This window comes from Fistularia commersonii, chromosome 9 (assembly GCF_037954325.1).
Source record: "Fistularia commersonii isolate RoL2024-O1a breed Wild chromosome 9, RoL_Fcom_v1.0, whole genome shotgun sequence".
NCBI lineage: Eukaryota > Metazoa > Chordata > Actinopteri > Syngnathiformes > Fistulariidae > Fistularia > Fistularia commersonii.
The window spans coordinates 16,543,082-16,560,785 of record NC_141292.1 but is presented as its reverse complement, the minus strand read 5'-3'; the positions used below and the strand labels follow the sequence as shown (position 1 = coordinate 16,560,785).

General features: G+C 42.7%; 1 protein-coding gene across 1 annotated transcript; it reads right to left on the bottom strand.

Moving 5' to 3' along the window:
- Nucleotides 1-3,001: 3,001 nt before the first annotated feature.
- Nucleotides 3,002-8,328, bottom strand: cetn3 (centrin 3). Its single transcript, XM_086153122.1, has 5 exons — nucleotides 8,192-8,328; nucleotides 6,510-6,645; nucleotides 4,849-4,963; nucleotides 4,548-4,739; nucleotides 3,002-3,319 (listed from the first exon to the last, which is right to left on the bottom strand). The coding sequence occupies exons 1-5, from the start codon at nucleotides 8,206-8,208 to the stop codon at nucleotides 3,276-3,278; spliced, it is 504 nt and encodes a 167-aa protein (XP_086009248.1). The 5' UTR covers nucleotides 8,209-8,328; the 3' UTR covers nucleotides 3,002-3,275.
- Between the last annotated feature and the right edge of the window lie 9,376 nt (nucleotides 8,329-17,704).

Here is a 17,704-nt window from a genome sequence, read left to right as displayed (position 1 = left end):
TGCCCCTTTGGTTACCCTATGGATCCCTCATGGTTCCCCCCAGAGTTCCTCCATGGTTCCTTCACAGTTTCAATAGGGTTCCTTCATAGTTACATCATGGTTCCTTCAGTTACCTCATGGCTCCACCCGTAGTTCCTCCATTGTCCCTTCAGTTACCCCATGGTTCCCTCAGGTTTCATTCATACTTTGCTCAAGGGTCCTTCATAGTTCTCTCATGGGTCCTTCACAATTACCTCATGGTTCCCCCCATGGTTCCTTCATAGTTCCCTCATGGTTCCTTCATAGTTCCCTCATGGTTCCTTCATAGTTCCCTCATGGGTCCTTCATAGTTCCCCCATGGTTCCTTCATGGTTACTTCATGGTTACTTCATGGTTACCCCATGGTTCCTTCCTGAGTTCCTCCATGGCTCCTTCACAGTTCCCTCATAGTTCCTTCATAGTAACGCCATGGTTCCTTCAGTGACCTCATGGTTCCCCCCCATAGTTCCTCCATGAACCCTTCATAGTTACCCCATGGTTCCCGAATGGTTCCCCCCAGAGTTCCTCCATGGTTCCTTCACAGTTCCAATATGGTTCCTTCATAGTTACATCATGGTTCCTTCAGTTACCCCATGGTTTCCTCATAGTTCCCCCCAGAATTCCTCATGGTTCCCTCATGGTTCCTTCACAATTACCTCATGGTTCCCCCCATGGTTCTTTCATAGTTCCCTCATGGGTCCTTCATAGTTCCCTCATGGTTCCTTCATAGTTCCCTATTGTTTCCTTCATAGTTCCCCCATGGGTCCTTCATAGTTCCCTCATGGGTCCTTCACAGTTCCCCCATGGTTCCTTCATGGTTACTTCATGGTTCCTTCATAGTTCCCTCATGGTTCCTTCACAATTACCTCATGGTTCCCCCCATGGTTCCTTCATAGTTCCCTCATGGGTCCTTCATAGTTCCCTCATGGTTCCTTCATAGTTCCCTATTGTTTCCTTCATAGTTCCCCCATGGGTCCTTCAGAGTTCCCTCATGGGTCCTTCACAGTTCCCCCATGGTTCCTTCATGGTTATTTCATGGTTCCTTCATAGTTCCCCCATGGTTCCTTCATGGTTACTTCATGGTTCCTTCATAGTTACCCCATGGTTCCTCCCTGAGTTCCTCCATGGCTCCTTTCCAGTTCCCTCATAGTTCCTTCATAATAACGCCATGGTTCCTTCAGTGACCTCATGGTTCCCCCCCATAGTTCCTCCATGAACCCTTCATAGTTACCCCATGGTTCCCGAATGGTTCCCCCCAGAGTTCCTCCATGGTTCCTTCATAGTTACATCATGGTTCCTTCAGTTACCCCATGGTTCCTTCAGTTACCCCATGGTTTCCTCATAGTTCCCCCCATAATTCCTCATGGTTCCTTCACAATTACCTCATGGTTCCTTCATGGTTACCTCATGGTTCCCCCCCATAGTTCCTCCATGGTTCCTTGATAGTTCCTCCTTGGTTCCTTGATAGTTCCTCCATGGTTTCCCTCAATAGTTCGCCCATGGTTCCCCCACTGATCCCCCAACGGTTCCGTGGTGGTCCATTATGGTTCCCCGAAGGTTCCCTCAGGGCCAGGAGCCATCTGAACCCAACCTCCAGGTGTGCTCCCTCAGCAGCTCCCTGACCTTGTTGTCTTTCCACCGCACCATTTTCTCAAATCTTCTGACTCAACTAATCCTGTTTATTGAATCTACGTGTTCCTGGCCTTCGGGTCGGGTGGAGGAAGCAGAACCCCGTGGCGTCCGCATCTCGTCGAGACGTTCCCGCCGTTCCTACGCTGATCCCCGACTTCCTGTCCGAAAACAGCTTTTCATCTCACGGCACAATGTGCTGCGCAGGTTGCCACGACGACCGGAAGGTACAACACATGTCCGACACATTTCCGTTCTCCCCGCCAGTTTTGTTATCCGAGAAGAAGAAGGGAAGAAGGAAAAAAAAAACGGAGGTGCGGGAAAAGAGGGGGAGGGTCAGAAAAGGGTCTGGTCTTTTTCAGCGGAGGAACCTTTGGAGAACCTTCAATACGAATAAACTGTATTTAAAACTCCCACTGGAACAGATGGTTACAAATGGGACGCGTCCAGACATCCATCTTTCGACAGCCTTCACTATATATATCTATAGATCTATAGGCTACATGTCTTTAGCCTTTATCCAATAGATGCTAACTGTCTGCAAAGCTACAGTCCTACTATATCTTTTGTCTATATAAGCCAATATTTTACAAATATCTACTAGTACATATCCTTTTTGTTGTATCTATATATATACCCGTACATCTATAGCCTTCAAATTACGTCTCCTTGTATATAATCTATAGCTTTTACCTTTATAATCTTATATATACACTTCCCATATATCTATAGCCTTTCAATGTAGCCTCTTTATTTTACATAGTCCACCCACATCTCTATAGCCTTTAACCTCTTTATGCATAAATATATATATATACATATATATATATCTCATCTCTCAAAAAAAAACTATAGACTACACATCTATATATATATAGATGTGTAGTCTATAGTCAGTTTCTCCTCACCTTGGTGTCTTTTTCCTAAATTCTCTACTTCCATTTTTCTACTTACTTCTTTCTCATCTCATCTCTCTTAAAATAAAACAAACAAAAAAAAACTGGCCCAACAATTTCCTTCGGCATATATAAAGTTGTTCTCATCTCATCCACCCATCTACCTATCGCCTTTAAATTTATTCTCTTTATATACATGTATATAGTTTACAATATCGGTATGCGTAGTCTACCCATGAATGAATAGCCTTTAAATTACTATATTATGTACACATATAAATATATATATATGTATACCTGTATGTCTATAGTGTTGGAATCTATATATACACATATATATGTATATTTATGTATATTCTTCCATTGTCTAGTAGTCTCGGGTTTCATGAATAACTGGCGCCCCCTAGTGGTGGGTAGAGGTACTGCAGGAAGTGTCCGAACAGACGTCACAAACAAGGTCCTGCCAAAGAGATTTATTCAGTAGAAAATAAATATCAGTCGTGATACACACACACACGCACACGCGCACACACACACACACACACACACAGCACACGCGCATGCACGCGTTCATGCCCACGCATACACGCCGTCCAGGTCCAGCAGGCTCTGACAGTCTTTGCGGTGAATTTTAAAAAAACACTCGTTGGAATGTGAAGGAAACCAAAATCGACAATTTGAGTCTTGTTCGAAGTTTCGGTCCGTGCGAGCGATGGCCCTCGCCGTCTTCCGTCAGGGGTCGTCCGTCATGATGGCCAGGAACTCCTCCTGGTTGACTGAAACAGAGAACGTCGATGACTCCGAACCAGAAATGGACCGTTTCAATAAAGCACTCACTGACCGATCGGCGCTAAGACTTTAACAATCGCTAACCTATCGATCGAAGATCCGATCGGTCGCATCTACTCTGGATGTTTACATGAGGTTGAACGTCAGCCGTGACCGAGATCATTTAGCTTCAGCGTTTTGTCTTTCGGTCGCTGCCCAACTAATGCCGACGCGATTCTCATGTCCACCCCGACGAAGTTAGCTCCATGTTATCTCCCGGTTAACTTCTAGTTACGCCCTGGTTAACTCGTTGTTATTTCCTGCTTGGAACGTGTAGCTGGCTCGCTGAAAACGCTCACTGACCTGCAGCCCCTCCAAGGGGAAAAGGGGGTTCCCTCGGGGTGTTTAGTCTGCGGGAATCAAAGCGTGGCGTCCGTTCCTCCTCCCCGACCTCGGTTTGGCCGCTGAAGTCGGCCGACCGCGACCGCGAGCAAAACGCCGCCTCCCTTTTTTAAAATCCGTGTCGAGCTCTTCGGTTTGTACGTGTAAACGGAATTCTTAGTGGCTTCTGGGATTCCTTCGGATAAAGGGGGGCGCCGTCTCCACGGAGGCCGGGAAAACGGAAAGCGTTACGCTCAAGTTGCGTACGCAAACAGCGGCGTCCGTTTGGAAGGTGGTCGCAGCCGCCGTACTTCCTGGGCCTACTTTACATCGCATCGCTGCGAGGCGATTTATTCGCGCAGAGTTCACTTTCAAGAGGCGGCAGAGCAGACGATGGCCGTCCCTGCGGCCATTACATACATCGCGGGTGGAGAATTCTTGTCTCTAGTCATACCGACGCCATGTTGTCTCTTCTCTTGCCCTTTTCCGCGGTGGCACCTGAGCATACCGCACTGCGCTGTCTACGTGACTGCCGGCTCCCCGAAAATGGGGCAGGAAATGGACGGAGGACGCTGTCCGTATGTGGATTTAACGATGAGGCCTTAGCTTAGGGTCAAACGCCGTGATTAACCGACCCACGGCGTCATTTGACGAAGGTGTGTCAACCATAACAACAACGGCCAGCTACAGTCCACTGACACCAGTCCCAGTCGATACTCTTGGAATACAATACTTGTATGCTCGCCGTTGTTGACGTTGACACTCCCTGTCGTGCCCACGTTTGTTGTCATTGTGTCATGCGCGCACATCATTGGTCGCCCCCCCGGCGTTGGCATGCGGTCGGCGGGGACTCACTTTCTCCGTCCCCATCTGTGTCGAACTCCTCGATCATGCTGCGGAGCTCGTCATCGCTGATGTTCTCGCCGAGCTCCCGGGCCACCCGCCTCAGGTTCCTCAGGCTGATCTTCCCCGACTCGTCGTCGTCGAAAAGCCGGAAGGCCTTCAGGATCTCCTCCTTGGGGTCTCGCTCCAGGATCAGGTCTGTCACTGGAGGCGGACAAACCCCTCTCAGGTCACGTAATGCTATTTCCTGCTCCCGGAAGAAATATCTTAACCTGGATGGAGCCCTTTAACCGCACAACCGTCTTTGACTCACCAACTTCGCTGAAATCCTCGAAGGTGATCTTCCCGTTGCCCTCTCGGTCGTAGTCCTTCAGGATCTTCAGGACGTCCACTTTCTTCACCTCGAAGCCCAGCGCCCGCATGGCCACCTGCGCCCAGCAGACAAACCACACCGGGGCATCAGTTGCACGGTTCCCGCCTCAGAAAAAGGCCGGACAGATTGAGAGGAAAGCCAGCTCAATCTTAGATGGGCTGAGTGGAGAATGCTAGTCCTGACGATCATCCACAATGGACAACCTGTCTCCTGTCCCTTGCAGGACACATTGCAGTGGGCGGCTCTGTCAGGGACACAGCGGGACATCAATGTTTGTCCCTGCCGCAAGTACAGCGGACAACTAGCACAGCTCTAAGAACGCAACAAGGGACGCTTTTGACGGAAAGTTCTAAGAACTGTTCGGCTCAAACTAGCCTCCTCCTCCTCCAGGGGAACCTTTTAGTTAATTTAGTTAATCCTGTCGCGAGGGTGCCAAGAGAGGAGCTCTGGTATTGTATGAGCAAGTGTGGAGCGGCAGAGAAGTATGTTAGACTGGTGCAGGACATGTATGCTCGCTGTGAGACAGTGGTAGGTGTGCTGTAGGGGTAACAGAGAAGTTCAAGGTGGAGGTGGGACTCCATCAGGGATCAGCTCTGAGCCCCTTCTTGTTCGCAATGGTGATGGACAGGCTGACAGATGAGGTTAGACAGGAATCCCCATGGACCATGATGTTTGAGGATGACATTGTGATCTGTAGTGAGAGCAGGGAACAGGTGGAGGAACATCTAGAGAGGTGGAGGTATGCTCTGGAATGAAAGTTAGTCGCAGCAAGACGGAATATATGTGTGTGAATGAGAGGAACTCGGGTGGAGCGGTGAGGCTACAGGGAGTGGAGATCAAGAAGCTGGAGGATCTCAGGTACTTGGGGTCAACAGTCCAGAGCGTAGGAGAGTGTGGAGAAGAGGTGAAGAGACGGTCCAAGCAGGTTGGAATGGGTGGAGAAAAGTGTCAGGGGTACTATGTGATGGAAGACTTTCAGCCAGAATGAAAGGAAAGGTGTACAAGACAGTGGTGAGACCAGAGATGATGTTTGGACTAGAAACTGTTCCAATGACCAAAAGACAGCAGGCAGAACTAGAGGTTGCAGAGATGAAGATGTTGAGGTTCTCTTTGGGAGTGACCAGGATGCAGAGGATCAGGAATGAGTCTATCAGAGGAACAGCACATGTTAGATGTTTTGGAGAGAAGGTCAGAGAAGCCAGACTGAGATGGTTGGGTCATGGACAGAGGAGGGATAGAGAATATATTGGTAGATGGATGCTGGAATTGGAGCTGCCAGGCAGGAGGTCTGGAGGAAGACCAAAGAGAAGATTTATGGACGTCATGAGAGAAGATATGAAGGTAGTTGGTGTGAGAGAGGAGGATCCAGAGAATAGGGTTCGATGGAGAAAGTGGACTCGCTGTGGCGACACCTGACGGGAAAAGCCCAAAGAAGAAGAAGAAGAAGAAGAAGAAGAAGAAGAAGAAGAAGAAGAAGAAGAAGAAGAAGAAAAAGTTAATCCTGTCGCTGTGAAACCAAAGAAGCAGTTTGCTAATTGCACGATAGCGGCATCAACAACGGCCGAAATGACAAAACGTCTGTGAGCGCCGGTTTTGCTCGCCTTCAGCTCATGATAGTCGATTTCTTTGTCCTTGTCGGTGTCGAACAGGTTGAAGGCCTCTTTGATTTCGTGCTTCTGCTCCTCCGTCAGCTCCCGCCGCTTCCTCCTGCGGGCTTTGTCCGCCGCCAGCTCGGCTCTGGAAGCACGGCAGAAGGTTAGAAGATGATCGCATCACATGCCATTTATTAGAGCTGAAAAGCAAACTTGTTGCACAGAGGAACGGCGCGGTGGACTCAGGGGACATCCCAGTAAATCAGATGATTCGGGTGAACCGGTTCACTTATTTGAGTCAGCGGACTCACAGGAGACACATCTGAATCAGGCGATTCGTCTGAATCTGTTCACTCGGGTCAGTGGACTTACTGGACACGCTACTGAATCAGGTGATTCACATGAATCGGTTCACTGACTCAAATTAGCAGAGTCAACAGGAAAACTCCTGAATCAGAAGATTCGAATCTGGGGATTCACTGGAAACACTGATAAATAAGATGATTCGTCTGAATCGGTTCACTGACACAGGCCTGGAAACAACAGGAACTCAGATGATTCTTAATTCAACATGCATAACTCTTGTAGATTTGTTTGGTTACTTTTCTACATTTGACAAATTTTTATCACGGTTACCTTCTAACTGATTTGTGCATTTTGCATTATTGTTCATTTTTGTTTGTTGAAATAGCTTACTCGAAATACATAACTCTTACTGTGTTGTAATTTGCACACTTGACATTTTATTCGCATTATTTTTATATTTCAATTTCATTCTTATGTATTGAATATATACATATAAAGTTAGTATTTTCTGGCTCTATTAACTCATCCACACAGCCTCAAATGATACTAATGATATATCATCCTGTTGTTTACGAATAGGCTTAATGCCCAGCCAATTTGGGTTTCTGACTGCACTCTATGATTGATGCAGTTATAAAGTTAATATTTAGATTGTTTTTTGAAGAACTGGGCAGGTTTTTAAGTTGCGATTGGGCCGAAAACTGCAATGCTTCGCTGGCAACATTGCCTACTGTACAACTTATGCCCTGCAAAGACAACAAATGACTATTTGACTCATTAAATCCATAACTGGAGGATAAATTCACAATCATAATAGACGAAACTCGTTTTAAAACACACAAATTGAGAAATTGCCAAGATGTGGCTTAGCAGTGGAGAGACTTTACGACAACATAACCTGTTAAATAAAGCAGCACAAAACGGATCAAAACGACACAAGTAAAAAAAAAGTGCTTGCATTTGTTTTCATGCATCCTTTTCTTCTCCATTCGAGCTTTAATTACATAAACTAGCTTTGCTTACCTGCCCTTTAATAACTTTAATCGTCTTACATCATAGCTATGAGGATTTAGTTGACCCACCGCTACAAACTATGTTGGCAATGCTAGATGCTTTACGGCCTTAGCAACGTTTATCTGTATTCCAGAACCAAATATAATAACAGTCTCCACCCCGTAGAGAAAAGCTTTTTTTTTCCAGACAACAACATCGATTCTTGTCACCGTTTCTTCATTTAAAATGAACTTTTGAAGAATAATTCGACTATTTGCACCGAGGGATAGCAACGCTAGCTAGCAAGTAACGGTCGCTTCCGTGGGACGTCCGGCTAGTTCCGGGTTCGAACAGACACTGTCACGGTTTTGATAATAAAATAAGAGTTTTACCTGAAAGACAAACTCATTCTGGAGGGGTTTTAAACCGCCGGAGTGAAAGGTGTGCGGTCGCTGAGGGCGGTTGCGTCTTTCCGGACGAAAACAATCACCATTCCGTTTATCCGCGCCACCATCGAGGCTTCTCACTGGCAAACTAGTCGCTAGGCAGCAGTAACACGCTCGCTGATTGGTCAACGTCACGGCTACCCAATCTGGCTTGGTCACCCTGTCGTGAAAAAAAAAATCTCTATTTTCAATTCTTATTATTGAAATAAAACATTTCGGAGTGAAAGATAGTAATAGAAAACAAAACAACTAATTTCAACAACAATGAAATTGAAAATGAAGTATCGTTTTATATTTTCTTTATAGCACAACATTGATAACATTCTCAATTTCTGAGTCAAAAATCTCATGAATTATCATAAATTCTCAATTATTTGATTTCGCCCCTCATTTTAAATTTTGGAATTTTCTATAATGAAAGACCTATAATAATAATTGTCCTTACTGAAAATCAGTAATAATATTTTGGGTTGCATATAAAAAGGTTTTACTGACCTCTGCTGGTCATATTGTCATATCACATTTTACGTAATTTTGAATCTGTAAAACTCTATATATGTTTAATTATTATTGTTATTGTTATTATTATTTGTCCTACATTTGGGGGTAAATGCAATAAGTGTTGTTCACTTGTACCACACTTTTATTTTAATTCTGTGTTTTCCTTAATGGAAGGAAGAACTTGATGGTTAAAATCTTTTAACTCGACTGATAATTCATAAAGGTTTGTTAATATTTTCTTGCAGATTTTTATAGAATATCTCTTCTGTCATTTTTAGAAATGTACCATTGAGGGCAGGAGCACCTACCAGCGTGCCACATTATTCACTGTTATTATCATACATTATCTATTTATTAATACTTCAGAAGTCATTTAAATTAGTTTACAGCAGACATAAATGTTGACAAGAAACTGGTTAGCAAGCTATTAGCCAATAATGGTAATATGGCCTAGAAATAACCTTAAATAATTAAGAATTAACTAAATAAAGCTAGTTGTATAATTATAAAATACATTATTACCAATAACAATTTTACTGTTATCGTGTTATTATGTAATGACAAAAATAATAATCATAATCGTTATTTTTGTTGCAAACAGATTGACAAACAGATACACGTTTCACTTTTTTCCTTTTTTTTTCTACATCTGTTTATTTTCGTAGTTGTTGTTTGAAATATTTTATATTACATTTCATATCGTTGTATTGTTGTCCTGTGTCCTGGCTTTTAAGGTTCTGTTTATGACTATCTCTAAATTTCATCATCGTTGGCCCTAAGAAAGATGCTCTCTATGGAAACTAAGCATGAAATAATAGCGAAGATATTGAAAATGATTGATTTCATTGTGCAAAAACACCAAGAAAAATACTAACCGTATATCGGCACAATTCAACGTAATTTCCGTGACATTTTCAAAAAAAGGGAAAAGCAAACTTCATGAGATCAATTTTTTAAGAAAAGTGTTATCGGGCCACAGAGATTCAGAAGAAAATGAAAAAAATAGTGACAAAAACTAGTTCTAATTGAATTATAATCATACGTTTATTGTAATGTTAAGTTAATTTTAAATTAAAATTCATCATTTTATTGAAATGTTAAGTTCCTTAATTTAAAAATCATACGTTTATTGTAACGTTATGTTAATTTTAAATAAAAATTCATGATTTTATTGAAATGTTAAGTTCATTTAGTTTAATAATCATAAGTTTATTGAAATGTCAAGTTCATTTTAATTCAATATCATCATGTCTTTGTAATGTTAAGTTCATTTTGATTAAATAATCATCATAAATGTATTGTAATGTTAAATCAATTTTAATCTAATAATCAATGATTTCATATTACATCACTATAAGTTTACCATAACAATGATTTATCTTTTCGATGCCCCACACATTATCAATATTCTTCTTTTTCAGGGATTTTTCATATTAAAATCCTAATTTAGCAACGAATTCATTTGTTTTCTGTTATCTTAAATGGGGAAAATATATTTAAGATAAGAAAAACTCAACATACGAGCCCACTTCCGGGACTAATTCAATTCGTATCTTGAGGCACCACCGGAAGTGCAGCTCTTCTTTGGCGCCCTCTAGTGGCCAGAACTGGAAGTGCAGCCGCTGCAAGCACAAAGAATAAAAGTATGACATTCAAACACGGCTTGTTTTAAACGTCCCTGACACACGTTTCCTGGACAGACACACAAATTACACACACACACACACACACACACACACACACACGGGGGGGGGGATTGTCTCCGGCAGGACTGAGTTCACCTCCACCTCCAGCGTCCCGCGAGGATCCATAAAACACAGAGCCGTTGTGTCAGTAGCACCACCCCACCTCCACACACACACACACACACACACACACTAAAAACCACTTTTCCAGCGAAACACGTGTGTGTACGTGTTCAGGGCCCGAGCGAAAACGCCGGCGCACAAACCCACAGGTCGCCTCTGCCTCGGGAAGGTTGTGAAATGTTTCCATGGCAACCAACAACCCCCCCCTTTCCAAAAATGAATTCCCATTTTCAACACAATAACGGGCCAATCGGCAGCCGGGAGGCATTTCCGTCAAACCAAGATGGCCGCCGACACCCAAGAAGCATGGTTTGTTGTGTTTTTTTTTTTCAGACTTCCTGCGTCGCATTATCTCGTCTCCTGACTTCCCGTGTTTTTTTTCTCCGGTCCCGTCTTATCGCGCTTCCCACGTCAGAAGACCCCCCATCTTCAGCTAGCTTCCTGCTGCTAGCGTGACCTCACCTAGCAGTGAAGCGTGGGAACTCAACCACCACCCCGTCTCCATCCTGGACCATCCAAGACCTCCTAAAACACCAAGGATGGACCCTGACGCCAGGTCGGGGGCGGGGCTTAACCCGGACATGTGACCTGTCAATCACAGACTCGGCCTGTCAATCACATGCAGCGACCCTTCCAACCTTTCTCCATCTTATTGAGCTCCAGGAGAACATGGAGAACCCAGAAAACATCTTTCTCCAAGTGAGTGAACCTCCAATGGGGTCCCATTTTAAGTGTCGGATTTCATGACCCTCCTCCACACACACACACACACACACACACACACACACACACACACACACACACACACACATACACACATATCTCTTCCCAACATGTCATTTAGCATCAAACAGCAGTAACTCAATCCCTATAAGGGGGGTCATGTCGGAATCACACACACACACACACACACACACACACACACACACAACCCCTCTGGTATTTATTATGATTCTATTTCGCAAACAATTATCTCTAATGAAAGGTGTGTGTGTGTGTGTGTGTGTGTGTGTGTGTGTGTGTGTGGAGGGGTGTTTTTCCACCCCGCCCAGGCGAGGAGGAAGATGATGCAATCTGGTGTTTGGATGGAGACCCCAGGAGAAGGTGGGGGACGGGCGGGGTCCCCCTCCAATGATGATGATGACAATCAATAAATCGATTATTGGGAAACAGGAAAAAAAAATGGTTGCGAAAGCATCCAGACCAGATCCGCCCAAAATAAAGTATTTTGGAAAACAAAAGGACCACGCCAACATTCTGACAACAGAGGTTTTGGTTTGGTCCGCAAGACAAAAGATCCTTGTGTCTACTGGCAGGAAGTGAGCCAGGCGGAGGACAAAAACTACAAATCCCATGTTTTCTGATGGGATTTGTAGTTTCCGTGTTTGGCGACACAACCAGAAAGAGAGGAACCAAAGAAGAACCCAACTTCCTCCCAAATCCCCTCCTGGTTGGCCATGTGATACATCCCAAGATATGACCAGTTAGCTAACTCATAGCTTAAAGCTTAAAGCTTGATGCTAAGCTAATGGCTAAGGGGGTGGACAGTGGCCTGACGGAGGAAAATTCGCAGAAGCTTGTATTCTGTATCGATACATGAGCTACTCTTGTGCCTGTTCGCTAAATCACAGCTCAACATTAACTCTCTGCTATCTTTCAGCTTGATGCTAAGCTAATGGCTAGGGGAGTGGACAGTGGCCTGACGGAGGAAAATTCGCAGAAGCTTGTATTCTGTATCGAGACATGATCTACCCTTGTGCCTGTTCGCTAAATCACAGCTCGACATTAACTCTCTGCTATCCTTAAGCTTGATGCTAAGCTAATGGCTAAGGGGGTGGACAGTGGCCTGATGGAGGAAAATTCGCAGAAGCTTTTATTCTGTATCGATACATGAGCTACCCTCGTGTCTCTTCGCTAAATCACAGCTCAATATCAACTCTCTGCTATCTTTAAGCTTGAAGCTAAGCTAATGGCTAGCCGGGTGGACAGTAACCAACTACCGGAGGACAATTCAAGAACCTTAATTGTAGTATGTTGAGATATAACCAACCCTGGTGCATGTAAGCTATCTCACAGATAACTCTCTTTAAGCTTGATGCTAAGCTAATAGCTGTATGATGACCTGCTTCAGGTGGAATATTCACACACCCCTTAATTGTATTGTGTATTGAGATGCAAACAACACTTGCAACTTTGAGCTAACACCAAGCTCAATGCTACTAGTAGCTGCACTCGCAAGCTGTGAGCTTCATGCTAAGCTAATCACTGGAGTGGGTTGCATTTGCACTGTTTTTTGAGACACGACCAACAGTGGTGCCTGTGAGCTAATTCATATCTCACCGCTAACTGTTAGCTCAGAGCTAAGCTAATGGCTGAAAAGGCCTGGATTACAGAGTCCCCGGAGAGAAAACATTACATTTTGTTTTGAAATACTTTAAGCTTAACAGACACGGCGTCTGTTGCTAGGATACGGCCAGATGGCGTCAATAAAGATCAGCAGAGCGACGACGCACTCGCGTTTTCCACCAAATTTGACTAAAACGAGCGTTGCCTTGACGCCGCGGCAAATATGGTCGCTATTATTATCGCTGATATTACTCTGAAAAACATGGCCGCCGCCGCCATGCTATCGGCGCCGCGGCGCTATCGGCTAGACGCCGGTTGCTATCAGACGACCTCAGGTAACAACAATGTCCTCAGCGCTGCTTCCAGTTTGAGGTCATTTCTTCTGGTGGGTTTCAGAAGCTCAGAACGTGCTGGGAAAAAAAAAATAGCTTGTGATCAATCGAAAAATGGATTTAGAAGATTTGGACTTTGCCTGACGGGAAATGATTAATTAATTAATTCATTCATTCATTCATGAACTCAGTCAATCAATCAATCAATCAATCACTAATTCATTCATTCATTCATACACTTATTCATCCACTCATCGATTGATTGATTGATTGATTCATCCACTCATTCACTTCTTTATCCACTCATGAACTCATTAATTCTTTATTCATCCACTCATTCATTCATCCATCCATTCATTCATTCTTGCATTCATTCATTCATTTGTCCATTTATTCATCCACTCATCCATTCACTTGTCCATCCACTCATTGATCCTCTCATTCATTCATCCATTCATTCATTATTGCATTCATTCATTCACTCATTTGTCCACTCATTTATTCACTCATTCACTTATTTAATCGACTCATGAACTCATTCATCCACTCATTCACTCATTTAATCCTTCACTCATTCATTCGCTCATTGATCCACTCATGAAGTCATTCATCAATTCATTCAGTCAACCAATCATTCATTCACTCATTCATTTGTGTATTTAGTCATTCATTCACCCACACATTCTGTCACTCATTCATTCACTCGTTAATCCATTCATTCACCCAAACATTCATTCACTCATTCCTTTTCCCCTTTACTCATTCATTCACTCATTCATTCACTTATTCATCCACTCATTAACTGATTCACCCACTCATTAACCCATTCATTCAATCAATCATTCATTCACTCATTCATTTGTGCATTCAATCATTCCCTAATTCACTCTTTCAATTGTTCATTTATAAACTCACTTCTTCATCGACTCATTCATTTGCCCATTTAGTCATTTACTCATCCATTCTTTCACCCACTCATTCTTTCACTCATTCATTTACTCATTCAATCATTCACTCGCTCACCCATTGATTCATTTACTCATTCATTCACTCATTCACTTATTCCTCCACGCATGAACTCATTCACCCACTCATTAACCCATACATCAATTCATCCATTCATTCCTTCACTCATTCATCCACTCATTCATTCATTCCTTCACTCATTCATTCAGTCATTCATCCACTGAATCATTCACTTATTCACCACTCATTAACTCATTCATCCACTGAATCATTCACTTATTCACCACTCATTAACTCATTCATCCACTCATTCATTCATTCATTCATTCATTCCTTCACTCATTTTTTGTGCATTCAATCATTCCCTAATTCACTCTCACTTATTCATTTATCAACTCACTCCTTCATCGACTCATTCATTTGCCCATGTAGTCACTCATTCACTCATTAACCCACTGATTCATCCATTCATTTGCCCAAACATTCATTCACTCATTTGTCCATTCATTCATTCATTCACTCATTCACCCATTCATTAATTAATTGCTTCACTCAGTCACTTATTCATCCACTCATGAACTAATTCATCCATTCATTCATTCATTCACTCATTCATTTGCGCATTCAATCATTCCCTAATTCACTCTTTTACTTATTCATTTATGAACTCACTTCTTCATCGACTCATTTATTTACCCATTTACTCATTCATTCACTCATTCCATCTTTCATTCACCCACTCATTCCTTCACTTATTCATCCACTCACTCTTTTACTCGCTCACTCGTTCGCTCAAAAGTCTTGATTCATGGCTTCCTGCAGAGAAGGTCCCACCTCACGGGGATCTTCTGGAGGAGCGAGGTCCTCAAACAAAGACGTCCTGACCCCGGCCCGTGATTGGCCGCCTCCCCTCCTTATCTGGCACGGGATTGGTCAGCATTCTCCTTATCCGGCCGATCCGCCGTCTCCGAGGTCTCCGTGACATTTCCTTCCTCTTCTCGTCTCCAAGGCCGGCAGGACATTCCTGAGGACCTCCAAAACACATCACCTGGTGTGTTTTCTGCACAAACATCCATCCTCAGATGAACCGATCACTCATTCACCCATGGGAGAATTATAGAAAAATAAAAATAAAAAAGAATAAAAGCAAAAAAAAAAAAAAACTGTCAAGTTGGATTAAAAGGAAGATAGTAAAATAAATCATGGAAAACAATAATAATGTTCTTTTTGTGCAGCTCCTTTTTTTTTTTTTTTTTTTTTTTTGGCTGCGATGATTTTAAATTAGACCCTCTGGAGCTCCAGGCAGGATTTGTGTAAATAAGAAAAAAAAAGAAAAAAAAAAAACCAAAACAAACAAATAAATAAATAATTTATAAATAAATAAATAAATACTCGATTTAAAATGGATTTTAAGGAAAATGATACAATAAATAATGACAAAAAATTATTCTTCATGTATGGCTTGAATGGTGAATGGAATGGAGTGAATAAAAAGATACATTTAGAAATAAAAATACAGGATAAACACAAATAAATAATCCATTCATCATAGCAGTTTAACAATGTTTACACTATTTATTATTAATACGTATCCAAATGCACTGTGAACAGCGAAGTACAGGGAAATATTTCCATGCTGTACAAACGGCAATAAACACTTTGCATCATTCAAGACGGAGTTAAAGTCAAATTATAAAATAAATAATGAAAAAAAATAATGTTCTTTATGTGCGGCATGAATGGTCAATGGCATTTAGTGCGAGTCGTTGGGGCGGCGTTGAAGGCATGTGTGTGTTCAGGTCATTAAAACCCCCCAGGTCTCCACCCTGGACCAGCACAAAGACCCCCTGTCCACACACACACACACACACACACACACATGCAAGCACGTGAGTCAACATTCAGGTCTTTGTTAGCTTTCAAAGGTAGTTCCAAGCGAAGCTAGCTGTCTATTATGGAGAAAACTAGCGTGTTTTGCTAGCAGATTTGCAGATTGCGGCTGCTATGCTAACTGAACTGGACGCTTCCGGGCGCCGTGGTGTCGGAGTGGTACGATCCACAGGGCTAAACCACTGGTGATCCAGGTGACGGCTCGCTAGAACATGGACGGATGTTAGGGCGCCACCTACAGGTGGGCATGGGCTGCCCGTCACCCAGTGGACCAATCAGGACGGGCCAGATCATCTCCTGCGCATACGGTGTCCGAGAAACCCAACCATCTGCTAAATGCTAGCGGCTAACTATTCTCTTCCGTTCTGCATCGTCAACAACTTTCAGGACCGAAAACAAATAAAAGATAAATGTTTTTTGATGGAAAAAGAACAAAAGTTGTTGACGATGCAGAACGGAAGAGAACAACTAGTCGCTAGCAGTTCGCAGCTAACTGCTAGCTGCGTCATCAACAACTTTCAGGACCGAAAACAAATAAAAGATTAATGTTTTTGATGGAAAAAGATCAAAAGTGGTTGATAATGCAGAGCTTAAGAGAAGAGTTCGCTGCTAGCAACAACTTTCAAGACCAAAAACCAATAAAAGATACATTTTTGGGGGCAAACCATGAGTTAGTAAAGCTGGGGGTGAGATTTTGGGAAAAACCACTAATTTGAATTGTGGGGGCCAAAACCAAAACTGGGTTTTTGGGGTGAAATCAAGAAAATTTGTGTTTGCAGCCAAACCGAATGAGAGTGTGTGTGTGTGTGTGTGTGTGTGTGTGCGCTCCCTTTGTTGTGAAAACTCGTATTATAGTACAATTTGGAATTCTAGGGTAGTTTTTAGCCTCCAGTTTGTAGATAGATAGATAGATAGATAGATAGATAGATAGATAGATAGATAGATAGATAGATCTGCTATCAATCGATCAATAGATATATAGATAGATAGATAGATGTTGAGGAGAACGAAGGTGCTCATTCAGCCGTTTCTTCCTGACCTTTCCAACCCTTTACTGCTCTGACCTTTTGCAGAAAAAAAGCCCGATGGACCAGGAGAGGCACCTGATTGGTCGGCGTGCCGAGGGGGCGGAGCCTCCTGTGGAAAGACCTACGACTATTCACTAATTCATTCATTGGAAAGACATATGGGTATTCATTCATTTATTCAGTCTTTTAGAGGCATATAAGCATTCATTTATTCATTCACTCATTCACATATTATAAACACATTCATTCAATCTTACATCATATAGACATACAAGCATTCATTCATTCACTCATTCATATATTATATAGACATAAAGCATTTATTCATTCATCATATAGACGTACAAACATTCACACATTCATTCACTCATTCATACATCGTATAGATGTACAAGCATTCATTCATTCACTCATTCATTCACTCATTCATATATTATATAGACATATAAGCATTCATTCATACATCATATAGATATACAAGCATTCATTCAGTCACTCATTCATTCACTTATTCATATATGTATAGACATATAAGCATTAATTCATTCGTTCATTCACTCCTTCATTTATACATTCATTCACTGATAC

Coding starts and splice junctions, on each gene's coding strand:
- cetn3 (XM_086153122.1), bottom strand. Junction 4,964..6,509: donor TCGACTATCATGAGCTGAAG/GCGAGCAAAACC, acceptor TGCTGGGCGCAG/GTGGCCATGCGGGCGCTGGG. Junction 4,740..4,848: donor CGAGGATTTCAGCGAAGTTG/GTGAGTCAAAGA, acceptor GTCCGCCTCCAG/TGACAGACCTGATCCTGGAG.